The sequence below is a fragment of the Callorhinus ursinus genome, unplaced genomic scaffold (genome assembly GCF_003265705.2).
Source record: "Callorhinus ursinus isolate GAN/ISIS: 27379988/994484 unplaced genomic scaffold, GSC_fseal_2.0 scaffold68, whole genome shotgun sequence".
In the NCBI taxonomy this organism is placed as follows: domain Eukaryota; kingdom Metazoa; phylum Chordata; class Mammalia; order Carnivora; family Otariidae; genus Callorhinus; species Callorhinus ursinus.
This window is the reverse complement of record NW_027397130.1, coordinates 1817406-1840391: the sequence shown is the minus strand read 5'-3', so window position 1 is coordinate 1840391 and position 22986 is coordinate 1817406. Positions and strand designations below refer to the sequence as shown.

Genomic DNA, 22986 nt, shown 5'->3' with positions numbered 1-22986 from the left:
CCTAGATGCCCATGTATCGTGACACTTTGACCCTGCATCGCAGTGTGATTAAGCCGATGCTAACCCTAATTATTTCCCAAGATTATTTTATCCATGCAAACTAGGGAATACCAGAAAGCAGTAGGGTGAAAACATTTTAAATTGGAATGGTGAATTATTTGACTGCGTGCTTCTTAAAGCATCTCTTAACTCTGTTTTAATCAACAGAGCAAGGAGGGAATTGGTTTTGACAGAGGCATCCTGGAAGGTGCAGTAGGGCTGCAGACAGCTCGGGGCCTCTGAAATTTTGGGTGGTGGTACTGCCTATGGCTTGAGGCCCAGGAGCTCCCCAGCCTGGCCCTGGGCCTCCCGCCAAGCCCTCAGTCACATGGGCGCCCAGCAGAGGAGGGCGGGCTCTGGGTCGAACTAGAAGGGCTGGGGACGGGGAGCCAAAGTGAGGCCAGGGGCACGGTTGTCCGAGCTGCCGCCGCCTGGGCAGAGGTAACCTCCCTCTGCCCTGCGCTCGGGTCCTGCAAAGGCACAGTCAGCTTGTCACACATTCTTTCTGGGACCCGGGACTAGCCATTCCCTGCAGCCCTCCAGTGCAGTGTGGACACCCGATGCTCGCAACCCTTACTTGGGAGTCCGTGCCCCCAGAACTTGTCTTCAGCTCAGCCACCGGGGGCTCATCCCTGGCCCCCTCCCGCCTGCAAGTCCTCTGAGCAAGTGGGGTGTCCCAGAGGTGCAGCTGTGGCCCCTCGTCTTGTTACCTCTTAAACGGATCGGATTCCATTCATGTTGGATTTCTTCCCTGTGAACCCAAGAGCAGCAAACCCCTGACAAGGGGAAAGCACTTCCCTCTTGTGGCCCCTTTGGTCTCCTGCTCTTTCCTACCCGGCATTCAGCACCCCCGCCCTTCCACGGCATTTACGGCCACCAGGACAAGCAGCGAGGAAGCGGCTTATGGAGGCAGAACTCCCTAGACCCTTTCCTGAACTAATTAGGAGGATCTGTCCCTACCAAAATGTGCTTCGTCTTCCTTTTTAGGAAAGAGGGTGACACTGGAAAGTTCATTGGCACCAAAAGCCGGTTCCCAGAGTTGTGTGCTGGCTGCGGCCCTAGGGACGGGGGACCAACTCTTGGGCGGGTGTGGGCCTGACTCACTCGGGTCCCCTGCGGGTCCCTCAGGCTCCCCGGGCCTTCAATGCCTTCCTTGGTGGAGAAGGCAGGGGTCCTGGGCCAGGGGTGGTGGCTTGCCCGGCCGCTGTGGGGGGCCCTCACCACAGCGCCTGTGCCCGGCCCCAGGACATCCCCACCGGCGCTGACAGCTGTGTGACAAGCCTTTCCTGTGACTCCCACCGCTCCCTCATTGTGGCTGGCCTCGGCGACGGCTCCATCCGCGTCTACGACCGGAGGATGGCGCTCAGCGAATGGTAATCCACACCCTCCCCCCAGCACCAGCACCCTCCAGACAGAGGGAGCCTCCCAAAGCCCACTGGGCACCCCCCACCGAGGCCACATTCCCAAAGCACGTGGAAGGGAAAGCCAGCAGGGCGGGGGGCCTGGCAAAGTACCGCCCTTCCTGAGCTCATTTTCCCTCCTGAGCACGGTGGACAGCCAAGGAGACGGTGTCGGGTGGTGCCCCTGTGGGCATCACGCAGCGCTGAGTGACGTGTGTGTCATGGCTGTTTCAGGCTCTGGGGGGCAAGTCCTAGGCCAGGGGCCAGGTGGGGCCAGGCACTAGGGGGCAAGTGCTGTTACCTGTGGGCAGGTGAGGAGCTGAGGTCCAGCTGGTGGTGACTCACCTGAGCCCCACGGCTGGTAGATGACGGCACAGTCTCTCGGGGCCCCTGGAGCGATGTGCTTATTAACACCCACCTTGTCCCGGAAAATCAAGCCTGGCCTTCAGGGGTGGGGTGGGGGGGCGGGGCAAGTGGGCAGGTATGTGACTGTGGGGCTGAAGGAACCCCGTGGGACGAGCTGCTGGACGGGCTGTTTGCTGCAGAGGCCCTGGTGCCGGGCCACGTTGGGTGGGGTCTCCCAGTACAGACCCGAGTCTGGACTGGTGCCAGGTGGGCCCATACTCACCCTGCAGGTTCTCTGCAGAAGGATCCACACAGAGAATGGGCAGCACCCCCAGAAAGCCGCCACTGTGAGGGTGGGGAGTGGGGTTTCTTTCTGGGCTGGCGGAAGTACCCTCACATGGCTGTGAGCACACTGAAACCCACTCACGATGCGCTCTGAAAGGGTGAGCTTAACCTCCATCAAGCCGTCGTTTTCAAAAGCTACCCTGAGCAGGCAGTAAAGTCGCAGATTGGCTCTGAGGGAGCCGAGGGTCATGGGGCGGCCCTGAGGGTACAGCTGGGGTCTCGTCCTGGCACTGAGGGCAGTGACACTGGGCACCCGCGCACCCCAGTGGTGACTCGTGGCTTGCTGTGTGTGGCGTGTGTCCTCCGCGCCAGGGGTCTCCACTTCAGCAGCTCCTCGGTTGGGGTTCTCATTCCTGACCCTCAGAGTCGCGGGATGGGAGCTGCACGGTGCGAAGCCCTGTCTGGGGGGCTCCCAGGGGACCTGGCCGCGTCCCAACACCATGGCGAGCAGTGCGTGGAGGCCGCCGGCCCCCAGACAGAGCAGACCCTGACGGCTTTAAGTGAACACTCCAAATGAAGTCACGCCCTCGGCTTCTTAGTTCCTGCTCCCGTGCTGCCTGCACCGGCGGCCAGCCTGCTGTCCCCGCCCCCCCAGCCGCCGGCCCCCCCCCCCCCCAGCTCTGACCCCATCCTCCCCCCGCCCCCCACAGCCGCGTCATGACCTACCGGGAGCACACAGCCTGGGTGGTGAAGGCCTACCTCCAGAAGCACCCTGAGGGCCACATCATGAGCGTGAGGTAATGAGCACGGAATATTTATGAGACCTATTGCTGTAAAAACATTATTTTCTCTTTGGTATTTAAACAGCCAGGAAAGGATAGCATTTCTGGGCTCTAATTAACCTCTGCTCTGGGACTGGCCAGAAAGGTCAGGGCCGGTGGGAGGGCAGGGACACATCGGGCCTCCCGCTGGAGAGCCTCGCCCGCGGGCAGCAGGAGGCTGGCTCAGTGGCGGCCGGCAGGGTGTACACGGGAGGGGGGTGGGCACCTTCCGGCCCTTTGCTGTGGGATCACTGCATGGAGTAGTCGTCTGCCCATAAATCCATTTCTGCTGCCCAGTAAATCCCGTGCTGAGAGCAGCGAATATTTATTTGCCCGTTAAAGGGACAGCAAAATGTAATTTACTGTCACAAAGCCACCATTTCTTCAAAGAAATGCTCTCTCCCTTATTTGTAGTATAAAAACAGAACATAGCTCTTAGAACGACACCCACCAGAGACCAAGGGCAGGAAAGGTGGCCTCCAGGGGTGACATGTCGCCTCCCCGCCTCCCTGCCTTCCCACCTCCCCTCCCTCCCATCCTGTAACTGCATCCCCTGGCTGCACAAAATCTAATCTCCGGGACTAGAAATGAAACCAATAACTCACATCCTCTTCCCCCTGTTTCTTTACTTACTGCTGCTTCACTCCTTGGAGGGAGGGCCTTTTCTGGCTCTGGGGAGGAGTCCAGGGGGGTTGATGCTGGTCCCGGTTGCCGGGGCCAGTGGGGTGGGCGCCTGCCATGCCTCGGGGGCCTTACTGGGCACTCAGGCCAGCCGGCCTTGGCCTGGAGCAGCGCGTGTGCACGTGGGCCCCGGACTGCATGCGGCCAGCCCTCAGAGGCCGGCATGCCCCAGCCTCACCAGCAGTGACCCTTTCCCGGCAGTGTCAACGGGGACGTACGCTTCTTTGACCCTCGGATGCCGGAGTCTGTGAATGTCCTTCAGATCGTGAAGGGGCTCACGGCCCTTGACATCCACCCCCAGGCAAACCTGATCGCCTGGTAGGTGCCAACCCTAAGAGAAAATGAAGGGCCTTTCCTGACCCAACCGTCTCAGAGCACCCAGAGTCAGCCTCGGGTCTCCATGTAAACAACAGGTGCTACCCCCCCATGGCCTGGGAAGGAGAGCTCTTTGGAGCCACGTAATTGTGGGGCCCCTCGTGCCTGGGTGAGGGGCGGGTAGGTCAGCCCCGTGTCTGGGATGGTGCCCGTGTGAGAGGAAAGGGGGGCCACCTCTCCCTATGGACACACCTGCCACCCCCCATCGCCCCCCCCCATGCTTCACCCCTGGGCCACATTCCACCCCAGCGGAAGGCTCATGCCAGACCTTCTATGTGCAGCGGCTCCATGAACCAGTTCACGGCCGTCTACAGCGGGAATGGGGAGCTCATCAGCCACATCAAGTACTATGACGGGTTTATGGGCCAGCGCGTCGGGGCCATCAGCTGTCTGGCCTTCCACCCACACTGGGTCTGTGTCTCCCCACCCCCAGGGCGCAGGGGGGATGCAGGGGGACTCAGAGGGGCAGGGGTGTCTACAGCCAGGCCGCCCTGGGCTTCTCCCTCCCCGTGTCCAAGAATGGCACGAAACAAGATCTTGTCAGGTCCTAGGGTCTCCAAGGGTCATGGCCCCCAAGCTACCTCCAAAAACAGCACCAGATTCCCCCATCAGGCAGGGAGTCGTGGGCTGCACAGACATGAGACAGCCCCGCTTTTCCTGTCACCCCTGGCCACTGCCCTGGTGCCGCCCCTGGAGAAGCTGTGCAGTGAAGAGGGTGCTGGGGTGTCCTCGCCCAGACTGTGCTCCCCGGGGAGGGGCAGCCCGTCCCTTACGGCTGCTCCACGAGTCTGTGGGCTCCGCCAGAGGCCCCCATGCAGCACGGGGCTCTCAGCCCGGACACGTGGCACTGGGGTCCCAGACCGTCCCTGCAGGGAGCTGTGGGAGCTCCTGTGTCCCTGTGGCGGGCTGTGGGGCCTCTGCTGAGAGCCACAGCAGGGTGGGGATGAGGAAGCCGCAGGGCGCCCTCCCCACCCTCCTGCCCGCTCACCTGCCCTGCTCTCCTCTGCAGCCTCACCTGGCCGTGGGCAGCAACGACTACTACATCTCCGTGTACTCGGTGGAGAAGCGCGCCAGATAGCGGGCGCCCTCCCCGCCAGGCCTCCGTGTACATAGTGGATCCACCGCGACACCCTCAACACTGGTCCTGACCTGCTGCCGAGGGCTCCAGGAGGCCCCTCGCTGTCTGTCTGTCCGTCTGTGGCCGCTGTCACGCCCAGGAGCCCAGGGAAGGGGCCTCTGGTGGAGTCCTGCCGTGTGACAGCCCAAGGACAGTCGCAGACACCCCAGCACCCTTCCCGTCCTGTTTTGCTTCTGAGATTTTTAAAGGGGGAAACACACTCGTTCTATTTCACGAGGGACCTGAGCATTGGCTCCACAAAAGCTCTGAGACAGATGCCATCTCCCCAGGGCTCAGCCACCCTGGCGGACAGGGGAGCTCTAGGGCTCAACATAGGTCTCTGGGCCACTGCCTGGCCATGAGCCAGCCTGGGCTGCATCCCCCTGGCTGCAAGCTAGCCTGGGCTGTTTTTTCTGCGCATGCGCTCCTGGGGGCATTTCCAGGCTGGGGGCAGGGGGAGTTCAAGAGACAGAGCCGGCGCATGTAGAAGGAGACAGCCCAAGCCCCCTCGCCAACCGCCAGTCCTTGTAGGGGCCTTCATGGCCAGGGGGAGCGAGGACTGGCAGTGCCCCTCCACCACACAGCCCACCTTCCCGGCACAGGCCCCTCTCATCACAGACCCGCTAGCAGGAGGGGCCTGTGGCTTCGGACAGGTGAGGCAGGTCCTTGGCCATTCCGCCACCACCTTGGGCCACAGGGCCTGTTTCTCTCAAGTGCTGCTGTTCCCTAGGCAGGTGCAGTGACAGCCACGAGGCCTGTGGCCTCCCACATGGGTGTACACGCAGTGCGGGGCCCGTGGTCTGCACACCCGAGCCCACACGCGAGCACACAGTTGTGCGGCCCCACGGCCTCCTGGCCTGCACAGGCATCACACACGCACAGTGCAGGGACGGCTGGAGCGCCGCGGGCGTCTGTGGGTCAGCAGTGGCCCATTCTTCCCACCACTGGCTGGCTCAGCAGAAGTTTGTGTCTTGCAGCGAGTGACGCACAAAAGTTTCTTGGTGATTGCTTTGGCACGGGTCAGGGCGTCTGCATGTCGGCACACAGGTGTGCGTGTGTGTCTTCACGTGTACGTGCACGACCTCAGAGCCACGGGGACGGTTTAGCCCCAGAAAGGACAGCAGAGAATGTGCTAAGCAATTACAAACAGCGCTTGTAAAACAAAACCACAATGATGATATTCTGAAAAGCATTTTTTCCATTTTCCTTGGGAATCAAGATTCTTCAGATAGGGGAGGAGTGAGCTGGCTTAACTAATTCTGCCACTACGAGGCCATAATAGTGGGAATGTGAGTCCCGTCGTGCTGCGGCGGGTGCTCTGCCTCCGCCAGGGCCGTGTCCCCGGGGACCGGGCAGCACCGGGCTCTGCGGCCGCGGGGACGCCCGTGCGCCCCGGGAGCCGGCTCCGGGACGGGGTCCGCACGGGCTCCCAGGCTGCCGGCACCTGGCACCTGTCCGCGCCCGGCAGCTGGCCCACCGGATGGGTCGGGCGCGGCGGACTCCAGGCCGCGGAGCTGGGCGGTCTGTGCGGACACGGGACCGCCCACGCGGCGGCCGGCTGGGTCTTCCCGGGTCCGACGCGAAAATCCAATCATGGAGTTAACCGGGGCTCCACAGAGCACGCCCTGAAGGTTCGTTTATCTCTATTTATTTTACCAAATGAGAATTGCGGAGTGAAAGTGAGAGCAAACGACAACTGTTCATGACAATAAACAAGTGCAGAGGTGGTCTGTCTGCAGCCTTGTAGCTTGTGGGGGGGGGCGGGGGCGGGGCTGAGGGTGTGGTCGGGGGCGGGACGTTTGTGGGGCGGGGGCGGGGCTGGCGGGTGTGGTCGGGGGGACCGGACGTTTGTGGGGGTGCGGTCGGCGGGGCGGGGCCTCTCCTCGCGGAGGGCGTGGGCTGCCGCCCCGGTTCCTTCCGGAGGCTCCGCGGCCAAGTCCGCCTCCCCGCCCTCTCCGACCCCGCCGGCCCATGCGTCACCCCCGCGAAGCCCCGCCGCCCACCCGACGCTCTCCGGCCTCTGAAGACGCGAGTGGGTCATGAGGGGCCCCCGATCCTTCCATGGGGGTGGCTTCCTGGACGCCGCTTGCGGATAGGCTCTTGTCACCCCTGTGAAAGGAAGTGGAGGCCGGGAATTAAGTAACTCGCCCAAAGCCACGTCCACTGGGTGGGGGCACAACTGGGGTCGCGACTCGGGCATCCTCACACTGAGGCCCCTTTGAGACCTTCACTCCACCAAGGGTGGGGGTGCTGCGTGGGGCAGGGGTGTACCCCAGGTCCGGTGAATTACGCACACCAGCTCCAAAGCGAGGGGCGGGGGGAGCAATGGGGAGGTTTGGGCGCACCGGGGTGCAGCGAGAGGAGGCGCCGGGGTGCAGCGAGAGGAGGCGCCGATGCACTCAGGTCACGCGGCCGCCGTCGCAGATGGGGCTCGACGTGACTCCCAGGACGCAAGGTCACCATCGCTGCCCGCTGTGGGCCCCCCTGGGAGGGGCTGGCCGGCTTCCTGGAGAAATCACTGCCCAGTAGGCATTGGTTGGTTCTGCCAGGGTGAGAGGTTCTGGGGGCTCTGTGTGGGCCCTTGTTCTAGAAGGAATGCTCACACCCCAGCAGCACGGGCACCTGCGCCGCAGCGACGACAGGAGTGGGCTCAGGGGGCTCCGGACAGGGTCCTCAGGGACTGCAGCAAGGGGCAGTTGGGAAAGAAAACGTCCAGGCCTTGGGAATAGCACTGAGGGTCCCCCAGATTGATGACACCCCTGTGCGAGCCTCCCGTGGCTGCTGCAGCAGACCCCCATGGCCGCAAACACTCCTGGGTTCCGGAGAGGCCCAGGGGGCACTCCAATTTCCCGCCTTTCCCAGCTTCCAGGATCTGCCGCATCCCCGGTTCCAGGAGCTTCTCGTGTCTCATGACTCTGACGCTCTCTGCCCCCTCTTCCGCTTTTAAGGACCCTGGGGGACAGTCCCCCGACGTCACAGGCAGCCTCGGCCTGGCCTCAGGGCCGCCTGCAACATCCCCCTAGCCCCTGTTCCCCGGAGTCACGGCCCCCAGGGTAGGACGCGGACATCCTTAAGGGGCTTTAGTCCGCCGACCATTCCCTCGGTCTGCAAGCCTCAGGTCAAAGACCCCCATCAAGCAGAGCCCCCAAATGCAGGGGACCCTCTGCCAAGAGGAGGTGGGTGGCGGCCGGAATGGGAAGAAAAGCGTCTGTCCTGCCCTCGGTGGGGGAAAGGGGTGGAGGGGGGGCATCAGCCCCGGAGTGGCCGCGCGGGGCAGAGGCCGAACCCCCAGCGCAGCGCCTGTTCCGCTCCGGTCGCAGGTGGGGAGGGCGGCCGTCGCCATGGAAACCCGGGGCTCTGAGCGCCGCAGCTCCTGACCGGGCGACGTTTGTTTTCTGCAAGAAAGATACCCAGCCTTCCAGCGCCCGTGCTTCCGCTGAGAAAGTAATATTTTCCTGTCAACATCGGTTTTTCCGTCGCCAGGACTTGAGGGCAAACACGGTGCTCCGAAGAGTGAAAGCTGGATGCGCGGCGGGAGTTGGCCACCGGGGGGCGCCAGGGGCCCGCCAGGCGACTCGTTCCTCACCCCCCCCCCCCCCACCCCCTCAACCCGCCCAGGCCCAGGCCCGCTGCACAGCGGCGCCCCGGGGGAGGGGACGGCAGCTTCCTCGGGCAGTGGCATCTCGTGGGGTCGTCCTGCTGGGCCCCCTGGAGCCACCGCGCGGGGTAGCGGTGGCCCGAAGGTGTGTCCTGAGTCAGACTTCTGGGGAGCATCCCCTAGGCTGTCCTCATGGTAAGGGAGGTGCAGAGGCCCCTACAGCAGACCCGCGCTCACCGGGTGACCGCGGGGACATGGGGTGCACACGTGTGCAGGCACGCCTGCGTGCGCTGGTCATTCAGTCTCAGGACAGAAGGCCCGGCAGAGAGAGTGTGGGAAGAATTACGGGGGGGGGGGTGTGCAGCCCGTCCGCCTACGATTCCCACCGAGCAGGCGGGCGGCCTCCATGGACCCATTCTTCTCCGAGGTTTTAACCAGGGGCTTGACCTCAGGGCTTTACTAGGAACTGGGGCCGTCAGCTCCTTCTCCCGGAGGGGGCGGGAGACCCCCCGCCAGCCCTGCCCCCGCCTGGCAGGCGGCCCGGCCTCAGGGTTTAGGAGGGAGCTGCGGAGAGAGTTTCAGTGACTGTTGTCAGGCCCTCAGCTAATCGGTTTCGAGGCCATACTTGCGGCCTTCTCTCAGTTTCTCTCAATTTCTCCTCCTCGGCAGCGGCGGCTAGAAGAGGAAATCAACTACAGCCCCTTCGTTCCACCTGGACGGACGGGGCCTTCACCCACTCGTGAGGGGTGGGCTTCATGTCTCCGAGACAGGACCAAGGGCGAGCGCCGTGCTCCCCACCCACCTGTCCAGCCGGAACATCCTGGGTCAGGGCAGCCCCCATGGCCCCCGCCTGCCAGGCCCCCACTGGAACGAAGCCGCGGAGGGAGCCAGGGTCGCCGCGGCCACCCACCTGTACCAGTGAGCAGACTGCTCAGCCACGCGGCGTGGCACATGCAACAGGGCACAGGGGGTCGGGAGGCAGAGGCCCATCTCCGTCTCTCCCCCGCCCCCAGCACTGGGAGAGGCAGGGGGTGAGGAGGCTTCACCCAAGAGCCTCAGCCCAAGGGGCCTCCAGGGAGGGTTGGCCAGCTGGTCGGCAGCACCAGGCCTAACAGGACAGGTGGCCGAGGATGCAGACGAACCAACCCAGGCGCTGCCCACTGTGTAGAAGGAGTCTCAAAAGAGGAGCACTAAGGGGGACAAGCCACCACCGCAGAACGGAGCACTGATCCGGGTGGGCAGCAGAGCCGGTCTGGTGCTGTACCCCTCCACGTGGGAGTCAAGACTGGGGCCTCCCAGAGTGGACCCCGACTATGGTGGGAAGGGGCTGGGGGGAGACCAGTAGGAGCCAGGCCCAGAGCTTGTCCCCAGCATGCGCCGTAGTCCTGCCCCGCAGGGGAGGGTCCCTGGGGACCATGACAGCCCAGCCCCCAACACACATCATGCACTCTAAGTCCAGCTTTCTCCTAATCGGAGGGCCCAGACCAAGCCCTTCCAGCGACCCCGCTGGCTCTGAGGGAGCCCCAGCCACACACAGGACCCCGGGCGCCCCAGGGAAGGGGGCGGAGGCCTGCAACAGCTACAACCGAGGACAGAGTGGACACCATGTGTGGTTTTCTTTCTTTTTTGCTATGTACCAGAACTTTCTGGACTGGGGGAAAAGCAAATGGCGCCCCAACAAGGAGCAGCCCGAAAAGGAAATGAAGACGCCAATTCCATTTACCAAACGAGCAGAATACCTTGGAACAGATTTAACAAAGGAGGTGCAGACTTACACGCCGAGGACCACACGCGTCGCGGAAGGCAGAGCTGGCCCCAGCACACGGGCACGAAGGCCCAGTGGACATCAGTGGCAACACTCCACGGTGATCTCATCCTTATCAAAACCCCCATCGCCTTTTTGCAGAAGTGGGAAGGCCAACCCTCAAAGGCATATGAAATTGCAAGGACCCCCCCCCCCCAAATAGCCAGAAGAGTAATGAAAAAACTTGGAGGATTTGTATTTCCCTGTTTCAAAACTTAACTACAAAGCTACGGCGATCCAAACGGCGGTGCTGGGGTGAGGGTGGGCGGCCCGGCCAGGGAAGCAGGATGGAGAGCCCGGGAATGGACACGAATCGGCCAGAATCCCGAAGACGGCACGTGGCTAGTGTGGCCGGGAGGTGGAGGGGGTCCTCGTGCTCGATGCAGCGCGGCGCTAAGCCTACCGTTAGCGCGCTCCTCGGTGGCTCGCCTCCTGGACACTTACCCAGAGGAACGCACAGGCCGTACAGTGCACGCACGTTCTTGGCCGCGCTCTTCACAGCTGAAGGTGGACGCAACCCAGGCGTCCCCTGACGGACGAATAAACAAAATGTGGTCTTGCCACACAATGGAGTATTTATTCCTCAGCTCTAAAAAGCAAGTACTGACACCTGCCACAACGTGGACGGACGTGGAAAGAGGACAGACACAGAAGGCCACATACTGTATACTTCTTTTATGAAATATCCGGGGTCGGCAAATGCACAGAAACGGACAGACCAGTGGTTACTAGGAGCTGGGGGGCGGGGGGAGTGATTACTTAACGGGCATGGAGTGCTTTCCTGGGGTGATGAGAATGTTCTAGAACTACACAGGGGTAGTGGTTGCACAACGTTGTGAAGGCACTAAATGCACTGAATTGTTCACTTTAAAATACTGAGTTGTATGTGACGTGAATGTCACCTCAATAAACAAAATACCCAAAGAGAGGCCGGAGAGCGTGGCTCCGGAGCGGGGCTTTGGGCTGGTCTGGGTTTGAATCCGGGCTGTGCTTGCGGGAAACCGAAACTCTCCTAGGTCCGCGCACGTCAAGAGGGAGGGCGGAGTTGCAGGGACTCGCAGGGCCAGTAAGTCTGCGACCTGGGGACACGAAGGGCCTGGAGGCATCTCAGGGCCCTGCGACCGCTGGGGGCACGAAGCGGGCAGCCCTGGCACCAGGCCCTCGGATCACCGGTGCTAGAGGAAGCGGCACGGCGATCGGGCAGCCCTCCCACCAACAGCCACGAGGCCAGCTTGGGAGGGGCCCCAAGACCCCTGGCAGGCAGCTAGGCGGCCTCTGAGCCCCGGGTTCGGGGGCGGGTCGTGGCAGGGCAGCTGCTACCCCCGGCCGCGGAACGAAGAGCCGGGCCCAGCCGCTGACCGCAAGGCCATCGGCGCCTCAGCTGTGAGGGTCGGGATGCTGAGCCGCCACCGGGTGCTGCTGGCTCCGAGCCCCCTCTGTGGGGCTGCCGTCAGCTTTCAGCCGGGACACGGCCCCCCGGGCTTTTATGACCTGGTCTCAGATGTGCCGGGCATTCCGTGGTCACTCAGGGCAGCGCTGGCACCGTGTGGAAGGGACACCCAAGGGCGCTTCTGGCCCTCTCGGCCCTTGTAGCCCCTGCGGTGGCACAGCTGAGGGACAGCCCCGCCCAGCCCTCACCCCTGCCCTGCACGCCCCTTCTCTACTCTCCCACTCCCAGACGCTCTTCCTGGGCCTGAGACCACCGCACGTGGGCGCAGGTGGGTGCTGCCTGACCAGAGCAGCTCGGCACCCAGCCCCTGGGGCCACCCTGCAGGCAGCGGCTGCTAGGCACACGTCCGTCTGCTCCCCACGCCCCCGGCCAGGCCACCGTCACCCCCCCGCCCCCCCCCCGGCCACCGTCACCCCCCCGCCCCCCCCCCCGGAGGCCGGGGGCTCAGAGTCCAGCTCCGCATCAGGCAGGCGCCCAGTCCCTCTGTGCCGTTCCCCCGTGTGTCTCCTCACAGGGACTGGCGTGTGTCTGCCGTGGTTTGCCTCTCCTCTCAAGGGCACCTCCACCCCCCACCTGCTCTCACCGGGGCGGCCCCTTGTGGTCTCCAGGGCCATTTTCCGCCGCCACCCCCGTCCCCCTCGGGGGAGCAGCTGAGCCACCTTTACGAATCCAGGTGAGATCAGCCCCTCCCCAGGAAGGGCCAGGAGCCTCCGCCGAGCGGAGGATCAGAATCAGACGAGCCCCGGAGCCCTGTCCGCGCTCCCACACTGCCCCCTCGCTGTCCCCGTGTCTGTGCTCCTGAGACCAGATGTCATTCCCCATCAGAACAGCCCGCCATCCCGAGCCCCCACGCCTGACGCAAACCCACGGCAGCAGCCAGAGCAGGGCCTGCACGCGGCAGGCACCGACCGAGTGGATGGGCAGACGGAGGACTGAAGGAGTACATGAGCCGGGGATGCGCGGACAGAGACGACCTCGCCCGGGCGGGCGGACCCGGGGCAGCGTCCCGGCCCAGGAAGCTCTCCATCCTTCCTGCGAGGACCCCCAGGGGCCCCTGCTTGCTGGCTGCCAGGTGCTGGGGTGTGAAGGGCCGCGTGCTGACGTGCTGGGATGGGGGGCGCGGGGACACTGGGTGCAGGTGCCCAGGTCGGGGCCTCCGCGGGGAGCCGGCCACGTCCAGGCGTCCGCCCCGCCGCGTGGCCGCCAGGCTGTCCTGCAGCGCCACCGCGTGGCCGCCGCGGGGCTCGCCGCTGCCCGGCCACAGCCCGGCACAGCCGCGCGAGGCTTCCAGGAAGGAAGTGGCTGCCCTGGCGGCCCCGCACCTCTTCCTCTCTCGAGGCCCTAAAGGACCACCGTGTCTCCACACTTGCCCTGCTGCGGTTCGGTGTCACCAAACCTCTGCTGGGCCTCTCCCTGCAGCCCCAAACTCTCAGAGCTGCCTCCCTCCCCCAGCCCCCCAAGGATGCCTGCCCTGGGGGCTCCCACAGGCCATCCCCGGGACTGCTCCAGTGTCCACCGTAGCGTCCACGCAATGGGCAGGGCCAACACCTCACCTGTGTCTTCAGCGCATTTCCTGAGCTCACACCCAATCCCTGGAAATTTGCCCGGATTCTTCTGACTTCTTCCAGAATGTTCTTTGGCTCGGCCACCGTTTCTGTCAGTGCCTCCTTAGTCTGACCCCCGGGACCCCTGAAAACTCCTAACACACCGCATGGCCCCGTGTCCAAAGTGCACCTGTACCCCCGTGTCCAAAGTGCACCAGCCAGCCCCCAGCTCGGCCTCCGCCGGGGTGTCCTGGCCCGAGCCGGACCCACAGTCCCCACGCAGGCGCGTCGCGGGACCCGGGGAAGGAAATTCCCTCCGCTCAGTGCACGTGAGTGGGAGCGCCCGCCTCCCGTGGGCCCCGCCCTCCCGCCTGCGGATTGGCTCAGCTGCAAGCATGACACCAGGCTCAGCCAATCAGCCTTCCTTTCCCCCCCACGGCCACAGCCGATTGGCCCCGGGAGGGAAGCCAGTCAGAGCTCTTGTCGGGGAGCCAGGACAGGAGGATGGAGAGCAGGTGGACAGAGAAGTCCCAGGCGGCTTCCCGCGCTGGTCCCACGCAGCCAACTCCCCGGTTGTCTCAAGTGCAGCTGGTGTCATCTGCACCAGAAGGCCCGGGGTCACTCCACAGGGGCCGCCAGCACCCTACCAGGCCTCCAGCAGCCCTGCTGATGGTGGCCCCCCACAAGGGCCATGTTTTCATACCAACGTCCCCCGGGTCTGCGTGTCGTGGATTGGCCACCCCCAACGCCACCTCCCCATTGACACCTTCCCCGGAAGCTACATCGGAATTCTGGGCTACTTTCCACCCACAGGAGGATTCTCCCAGCTGGGGGCGCTTTGGCAGGTGAGACGGTGCAGCACACCCCGGGCTGGAGGCCACGGTCACTGAGCACGCACTTCACGCAAGCCGCAGAGTCTCTGTAGCCCCCAAGATCCAGTGATGGGACCCTCCACCTTCATTCCTGCCACGCTGTCAGTGGTTTAGAAGTACAGACTCTCTGTATTAAACACTTTGGGCTTGAAATGCCCAGAGAGGTGCCCCGAGCGAAGGTGGGTGATGCAGTGCTTCGTATCACAGGTCATTCCAGGAGAGAGCTTCAAAGGCAGAAATCCACAGTAGGTTACAGGAAGTGATGATCTCATTACTGCGTGGTGGGGCCTAACCCCTGGTTCCTCTGAATGTGATGTAATTTGGAAGTAGGGTCTCTACAGAGGTAATTAAGATAAAATGAGGTCACTGGGATGGGCCGTGATGCAATAGGACTGGTACCCTATGGAAAGGGAAAATCTGCACACAGACACACACACAAGGGGGCGGGTGCAGATGGCGGCAGAGACAAGCCAAGGAGGAGTGCAAAGGCTGACCCTAACCCCAACCCTAACCCAGCGGCTGGGAGAGGCCCGGAGCAGGGGCCCCCTCAGAGCCTCAGCAGGAACTCGCCCTGCCCACACCTCGACTTCCAGCCTCCAGACTGAGAGACAGTGAGATTCTGTTGTTTCGGCCGCCCGGTCTGTACCGATCTGTCACGGCAGCCCGAGCAGACTAAGGCAGCCTGTGAAAAACAGGGGATGGGTAGCTGCGGCGAGCTGTGTCGGAACACGTGTCTATGACTCGCTGGCAGCAAGTGTTTCCTGAAAGCCCGGTTCTGGGAGCCCAAGAAGCAGCTGCAAAGCAGCGTTCTGGGGGAACGGTGGGGCGGGCTGGCAATTTCTGACTTCCCCGGAGAATAAGACGTTTTTAAGATGACGAGCTTTAAGTTCTCAGTTCCAGGGTAGAACCAGAAAATCGGAAAATCTGTTGGACTACTATGAAAGATCTGGTTTCCTGTGGCAGGACCGTTGTATCCGGAAACCACTCCCCCAGCTTCATCCTGGGGCTGGCAGGATTCCCACGGACAGTGGGCTCTCCACCCCGCCAGGTCCGGACTGGAGCGCGGAGGAGTGAGGACGGAGACCCTGGGGTGGAAGGACCTTGCCCCGCCCCTGGGGCTAAGCCCGTAAAGCCTGGCCCGCCAGCACAGGGGACCCTCCTCCCTGAGACAGCCCCTGCCATGGGGACCACACTGAGGCAGTCACTCGCCTCGAGGAGGTGATTCTCCTCCAGACCCCAGCCCAAGAATACCAAGATTTTGCTGACTCACAGCAGAGAGCCACAGAGGGCCTGCCCAGGCACTCTCTCCAGACACTCGCGGCCCCACCTCTTGCTTTCACCTGCCGAGGGCCTTTCCTGGACCTCCTCCGAACTTTGCCCCTTTGTTGCTGGAAACTTGGACTTAGCGCAGCACAGCTGAGCTGCCAGAAATCCCTTGGTGTAATACATAAGGGAGACTCCAGGGGCTTAGGGAGATAAGGACATGCTGTGAATGTGTCAGGTGCAGCCCACTCACTGGGTCCCTCGCTCTGTCCCCAAAGCACCTTGACAGGGGCCCTGAGAAAGCCCATGGTGAGGACCTCACGTTCTTGAAAAGCCCTCTGTGGGCCAGGAATGACGGTGGAGGTGCTGATTTCCCCTAGGCACCCAAGGGGGCAGGCCCAGGGGTCAAGAGAGCGGGGCTGTGGGAGCAGTGGTCACGAGGGACAGTGCCGGACTCTTCGGCATTGGTCTTGGACTTGGCAGCTGGTCAGGTGCCCCTAGGCCTGAACAAGATGGACGTTGTAGGAAAGCTCGCACTGATCATTGAGAAAATAATCCAGATCGGGTGAGGAGAGATCTGACGCCAAGCACCTAACAGAGTCCGACCCCGCACCTGCCCCCAGCCCGAGCCGGTTCCAGGACTGGGGCCCGAAACACAGGGCAGAATGGGCCCCACCGTGCAGGATTCCAAGAAGTACACGCTGCAGATCCCCCGCCTGCCCAAGGTGCCTACTCCATCATTCCGGTCCACTGTTGCTGTGGAACCAGCCACCACGGTGGGTCGAGGTCAGGAATCTGCAGTTTAGGCCGAGCCCGCAGGGAAGGCGCATCCCTGCTCCCTGCGACGTCAGCTGGCGTGGCCCTGCCAACGGGGGATGGAGACCTCCCTGTCCAAGCCGGTGGCCGCGTGGCTGGCGCGGGCCGCTGCCTGCCAGTTCCTCCCCCACGCAGGCTGCGCTCCGGGCCACCAGGCTCTGCCGACTAGGTGGCTGAGTTCCAGGTGAGTGTTCCACTGGCCATGTCACCTTTATGACCCGGTCCTGGGAGTCCTGGAGCATCGCTGCTGCGGTATGTGAAGGCTGACGGGGGACTCGCTCTCTCTTTGGCCGCTCGTGATGGGGAGCCAGACCTGCAGACATTTCTCCTTCGCCAGCTAGCTTGATGGGGCTTCCTCGCCAGAGTGTGGGAGCAACGCGGCTGCCAGGGAGAGCGAGGGGCTCCCTTTGTGTCTCAGGCTGCTTCTCTCTTCCTACGGCGCACTGCCAGCGGGTCAGCAAGCGGAAGGCTCGTCAGCGAGTTTCTCCTCCACCTGTGGCTGCTTCTGGCGGACCTCCTCCAGCCTATCCTGTGCCCAGCAAGATTCTCAGCCCTGGTGGGCAGTTTCTGTGGCCACCATGTACCCCCTAGTGAGTTTCCTGGCCAAGGGGTGGGCTCTCCTGCAGACCAGCTCTGGCTCTCAGCCTCTGCAACCTTTCTTTGCCCCAGGCAGGCTGCATGGTCCCGCAGCGGCCACGCCGTCTCCAACCAAGGCTGGACCTTACCCTAGTAGGAGGCTGGGACACACTGCTGTGCGGAGTGCTCTCTCACAGGGACTCTGGTTAATCAGGGTGTCCAGAATGAAATACATGGGCAGCCACCTAGACTAGTGCCCGCCTCGTGGAACAGAAATGGAGCTCTAGGCCTTATGGCCAAAACCTGACATGAGTCGCCACCCTGAACGGCTTTCCCCTGCCTCTCGGTGCTCACGAAGTGGCCATGGCAGCTGGGATAGAGGCTAGGGGCTCAGCAACACAGACTTCCCCCAACCAAGGCCCGCCTGCCCCCAACAACTGCGGAGTGCCCAGCCGCTCAACAGCGCCGAGCCCCCGGAATAGCACCGCTCCCTGGGGGGACCAGCCAGCCACCTGACAGCAGGTTGGCTAATCAGGATGTTTCCATCATGAGGCAGTGACTTGTCCTCCCTGCATAGACACTTCCTCTGGATATGGATTTCCCTTCCCACCTACGGGGCTTTCTGCTAGAGCAGCACCCGTGTGCGCTGGAGGCCGGCCAGCACGGTGCCCACACAACACCGCTTCTGACCAAGGAGGTCATTTTGCAGAAGGAGGGAAGGCAAGGGGCTCATTCCCCGGGATTGCTCATCTCGGGCACGTATTGCCCACGAGCCACTGGGCTGTCAGGACGGTGGCCCGGCCCATTGCAGACTCCGTTACAGGATCAGCTGGGGTGACCGAACAGGGCTGGGTGCTGTCCTATGAGAGGCAGTGTGCCCTCCGAACCAGGGACTCACGGCCAGAACGCACAGGTGGAAACCAGGGTGGCAGGTGTGAGTGGCTCCCCACCCCAAAGCCCCGTGCAGGCTCTCATCCTCCAGGGCTGGAGGCTTCTGCCAGAGCACAGGGCACCAGAAGCGGAGACGGGCCATGCTGAGCAGGTCCGGGCGCTGAGCCACAGCCCAGGTGGATCCAGAGTCACCGGGGTGCAGGGCCGGGTGGACGGCCCAGGTAGCTCTCAGGAGACACCTGGGAGCCCGCAGGTTGAATATAACATCACTAAACGCAGCATTTTGTGGTCACAGCACCAGCCAGGGGGCAGTGGCTCGGGTACAAGATTTCTAACGGCCTGCGGATACTGTCCACCGGTTACCTTGCAAGGATCCCACCTAAACAGGAGGCTGGAACATTGAGTCTTCATCTGCACAGCTGGGGGACATTCTGGAGGGCACGCGAAATGCGTCATTTAGGACTGCGCAGGCCCGGCCGGCAGCGTCCTCGTGCCACGGTCGCCGAGGCCTGCAGGGGCGGATTCGAACCGGCGGACGGCCGGCAGTTCCCCCGCACGCGCTTCGCCTTCTGCGGCGCCTGGCCCCGCGCGGCCGCCGTCGGGGGCGGGGCCAGCGTACGGCGGCCGCGCGGGCGGCGAGGGGGCGCGGCGGGCGGGGCCGCGGGGCCGGGGCGCCATGGGCAACCTGTTCGGCCGCAAGAAGCCGAGCCGGGTCACCGAGCAAGACAAGGCCGTCCTGGTGAGAGCCGGGCCCCGCGGCGACGGGGGCGGCGAGCCTGGGGCAGACGGAGGGCCTGCCGCTCCGCCGGACGGGCTTCTCGCAGCCGGGCCGCGGCGCCGGACCGCGGGCGGCGGGCGGCCCGAGCCCCGAGGCGCGTCCGCTCGGGGGCTGCAGGGCGGCCCGAGGGAGGGCCGGACGGGGCCGCGGTGTCGGCGCGTCGCGCTGTGTCGTGGTCACGCCTGGCCGGCGGGCGAGCGCGCGCTCGCAGGTGGCGGGGTCCGAGCCCCACGGCCCGGGCTGGGGGGGGGGGGCCCGGCCGCGCCCCAGGGCCGGGGAGCCGCGGCGCAGCCAAGGCGCGGGGTCGAGATTCGGGGCGCGCCAGCCTCGCCTGGGTCTGCGAGCCCGTTCGGCCCCCCCTGGGGCGCCCCGGAGCCCCCCGACGGTGCTGGGCCGCCGCCACTCCACGCGGCTGTGTCCGTGGCGTTGCTCCTGCTGTTGGCAGGCTCCGGGGCGCTCCGGCCGGAAAGTGAGTTCCTGTGGACAGAATCCTCCGACAGGTTAAGTGAAATGGCATGTGCACCCCGGTCCATTTCTGTAAGGAGAAAAGTGCGCCAGGAAGGAGGTGGCCCAAAATCTGAGCAGAGTGTACCTTTGCTCGTGCTTTCTTTTCAAAATTATCTACAACAAAAATGCGTCATTTTTGTACCAAGAGAGAAACTCAAATGACAGATGGTTTTTTCACCTTGGCTTCAGAGACCCTATGTCATAAAAGGTTCTGAACTGAAGTTCCCCAGATGAAGGGGAATCGGGCATGTCTGTCCCTAGAGAAAATCTGAGCGGCGGTGGGTGCTGCGCGGGAGGAGCACTAAGCTCTGGGGAGGCGGGGGGCGCACCTGGCGCCCGCGGGAACCCCCAAGGCGATTCTCTTCTCCGAAGGACTCCCCTTTGGGTTTCTCTGGAAGGAGCCCTCTCTGCTTGCCAGGAGTTCAGTTTGCTGTGGCCCAGACTGGAACAGCGAGGTTTGCACACAATAAACCGAATTACTGCCTGATGTTTTCCTAGGCTGTAAAGCTGAGAGGCTCCAGGCCCCAGTGTGCTCTCTGTCCCGTGACCCTCCACTGTCACCTCTCGTTTTACAAAGGAGGCAGTCTGGCCCCACCTGCTTCTTTAGGCTCGTCTTCAATACTCTGTACACGCCCAGCTTGGACAGCGGCCCGAGGGGCAGGGGTGGGTGCCCAGCTCCCGGGGAGGAACGGCAGCCAGAGCTGAGAAGACTGGGCACGTAGGCTGGCCACGGTGTCTCTGGGCCATGGGGCCAGGATAGTGGGCCCCTTTCATTGCAGCAAGGAGAGTGTGTGCGGCCATCACCGGGCCTGACCCACAGCCACGCGGTGCCCTGGGGCAGGCACTAAGGAGAACGTGCTGTAGAAGGAGCCATGAATCAGGCTCCTGCAGACACGCCTACGCTGGTGGATGATTTCTCACTATACTGAGTCTTAAAGATGTATGAACCTTTTGACTTAATTAAGTTAATTAACTCAACAGTAATCAATGGTAAAGATATAAAGCTATCTATGAGAAGTGCCCTGTGCCTGCAGGTGCTCACCATAGTGTCATCTGAAATGGTGAAATTTGGAAGCAATGTGAATGGCCTAAAATAGGGCATGTGTAAATGACCCTGTGTCCTTTCTGGGACTGTACCCGGGGGTCCCAGGTGCTTGGCAAGATCACGCAAGCACTTCACCCAAATGTGCCGTCTGTTGTCAACTCAGGCACGGTGATAAGCGACAAGAGCAGGGTAGCTAAACATATCGAGAACACGTCTAAAGCCAGCAGAGTGAAGCCGGGATGGAAGGCCCCAAACCCTCGTCGTGGCTGGGTGGGATGGTGGCTCTCTGGGGCCCTTCCCTGTGTGTCTGAGCCTTTGAGGCAGTGGCAACACTCTGACCTGCTGCTCTCCTTCTCTCCCGAGCATCCACAGCCATGCTATGCAGTGATGCATTTGAGAACAGGCTCCCCACCTCAGCACTGTGGACACTGGGGCTGCCTCCCCACTGTGTGGGGCGTCCCAGGCATTGCAGGATGCTGAGCAGCACCCCTGGCCTCCACCCACTGGTACCAGGAGCATGCCCCCCCCCCAAGTGGTGACAGCCGCAAATGTCTCCAGACATTGCCCCATGTGCCCTTTGTCCCCACGGAGAACTCTGTGATAGACGGTGTGCTGCCGGGGCAGCTGTGAGGGTGCTGGGTGGCCTGCGCAGGGCCCGGGGCAGCGAGGGCACGGTGTTGACCCACGCCTGCTCTCTCGCAGCAACTGAAGCAGCAGCGGGACAAGCTGAAGCAGTACCAGAAGAGGATCACCCAGCAGCTGGAGCGGGAGCGCGAGATCGCCAGGCAGCTCCTGCGGGACGGGAAGAAGGAGTGAGTGGGGCCCAGGGCAGGCTGTGCAAAGGGGCTTCAGTCCCCTGTCGGCCTAGAGCAGGGGGTGGGGTAGGCCCAGGAGGCCGGTCCGTGCCGGGTAAGGCCAGCGAACGGGCACGGCTGGCAGGTCACCGTGCGGGTTCCCTCTGCAGACGGGCCAAGCTGCTGCTCAAGAAGAAGCGGTACCGGGAGCAGCTTCTGGACAAGACAGAAAACCAAATCACCAGCCTGGAAACGATGGTAGGCGGAGCAGGCAGTTGGGGGGAGAAGGAGGTGGGGGAGGCAGGCCCCTGACCACCTGGTCTGCTTTGGCGTCCTCCTCAGGTCCAGAGCATTGAGTTCACCCAGATTGAAATGAAGGTGGTCGAAGGGCTGCAGATTGGAAATGAGTGTCTGAAAAAGATGCACCAGGTAGGTCCTTGCAGGGCTGCAGGCAGAGAGGAAGGGGAGCTGGGTGAACGAGGGGGCGGGGCTTGTGCCCGAGGCCACACCTGTGCCCGGGCCATTGGCCAGGAGCTGTTGGTGCCAGTTGGGAATGTGGGAAAGCCAGTTGCTACCGGGAGAAGGTGATGGTATTGGTGGCGGACAAACCCAGGGTATTGACCTAAGAGTGGGGTGATGGGCACAGACTATGAATTGGGTCCACAGACGTTCAAGTGACTGGAAGAAAAGTCCCGTGAGGGTGCAGGAAGGGTGTGGTGAACTAATTGGGAGGGCTTCCTGGAGGAAGGGAACACAGCCTTGTCATAGGATGAGGCATGGAGGTGGGTAGCAAAAGGAGGGGCGAGGCCCGGAGAGGCCGTGCCCCAGCCCACTCCCATCTCCTGGTGAGTGGACAGCAGGGGCTACACAGAGCGCCACAGCCACCCAGCTTCTCTGACTTCCGTCCGTCTCTGACCACCTCTGACAGGTGCTGTACTTGCCAGGCAAGCAAAGGCAGTTCCTTGAACCCAAACGAAATTAAGTCAGCTGCCCAGAGAAAGTTTCTGACACCTTCTTACTTATTTCTAGCTGGACCTTCTAGGGTTGGTTGGGGTGCCCGGAGGTCTGGGGCGAAGGGCCAGCAGGAGTCTGAGCAGTGTAGTCGAGGCTTCTGAAAAGACGGGTCTTTTCGGAGCCCTGGAGCCTCTGTGCGTGGGCCCAGCCTGCGGCAGAAACGACCAGAACTGTGTCGTGTCCCGCATGGCCTGTCTTGTGCCCTGCCAGTCCAGGTGGCCTTACTGCAAGGGCTTCTGTCATGTGCCTCACTGACGAGACTCCCTCTGGACTGATCAGGTGATGTCCATAGAAGAAGTGGAGCGGATACTGGAGGAGACCCAGGAGGCTGTGGAGTACCAGCGGGTAGGTGTTGCCGGGTTCCAGGGCCCCCACCTTCCACCAGCCGGCAAGCACACCTACCACCTGCGTGAGTGCCCGGTGGCCGCCCTCGAGTAAGGGGGGCCTTGAGCCACGGGTTGTCTCCTTCCTCCACAAGGGGCCACTTTACCCCCTGCCCCAGCCTGGCCACAGTCCTCACCTCTGCTCTTCCGTTTGCAGCAAATAGATGAGCTGTTGGCAGGAAGCTTCACTCAGGAAGATGAAGATGCCATCCTGGAGGAGCTGAATGCAATCACTCAGGTAATAGGACCTCTCAGTACTGAGCACCATCACTCAGGTAACAGGACCTTTCAGTACTGAGCACACTCAGGTGATAGGACCCCCAGGACCGAGCACAGTCACTCAGGTGATAGAGGACCCCCAGGACTGAGCGCAGTCACTCAGGTGGTAGGACCTCTCAGTACTGAGCACACTCAGGTGATAGGACCCCCAGGACCGAGCACAGTCACTCAGGTGATAGGACCCCCCAGGACTGAGCATAATCACTCAGGTGATAGGACCTCAGTACTGAGCACAATCACTCAGGTGATAGGACCTCTCAGGACTGAGCACAGTCACTCAGGTGATAGAGGACCCCCAGGACTGAGCAT

The 22986-nt window shown here is 62.8% G+C and overlaps 2 protein-coding genes across 4 annotated transcripts in view; both read left to right on the top strand.

The window, feature by feature from the left end:
• Positions 1 to 11389, top strand: part of RPTOR (regulatory associated protein of MTOR complex 1) — a 341577-nt gene extending 330188 nt beyond the window's left edge. For 2 of the 3 annotated variants that reach the window (XM_025859594.2, XM_025859593.2), the window contains 6 exons: positions 1285 to 1412; positions 2780 to 2866; positions 3773 to 3889; positions 4228 to 4357; positions 4956 to 7344; positions 9331 to 11389. In XM_025859594.2, coding sequence (XP_025715379.1) covers positions 1285 to 1412; positions 2780 to 2866; positions 3773 to 3889; positions 4228 to 4357; positions 4956 to 5024 — 531 coding nt within the window. In that variant the 3' untranslated portion in view covers positions 5025 to 7344; positions 9331 to 11389. The remainder of the gene's footprint in view (positions 1 to 1284; positions 1413 to 2779; positions 2867 to 3772; positions 3890 to 4227; positions 4358 to 4955; positions 7345 to 9330) is intronic. The other variant, XM_073885974.1, reaches the window with a different exon arrangement.
• Positions 11390 to 18491: 7102 nt separating this feature from the next.
• The window catches only part of CHMP6 (charged multivesicular body protein 6), a 7975-nt gene continuing 3480 nt past the window's right edge, over positions 18492 to 22986 (top strand). Inside the window, exons 1-6 of the mRNA XM_025859995.2 lie at positions 18492 to 18616; positions 20910 to 21019; positions 21172 to 21259; positions 21344 to 21430; positions 22295 to 22360; positions 22556 to 22636. Of these exons, the coding sequence (XP_025715780.1) occupies positions 18554 to 18616; positions 20910 to 21019; positions 21172 to 21259; positions 21344 to 21430; positions 22295 to 22360; positions 22556 to 22636 (495 nt within the window). The 5' untranslated portion in view covers positions 18492 to 18553. The remainder of the gene's footprint in view (positions 18617 to 20909; positions 21020 to 21171; positions 21260 to 21343; positions 21431 to 22294; positions 22361 to 22555; positions 22637 to 22986) is intronic.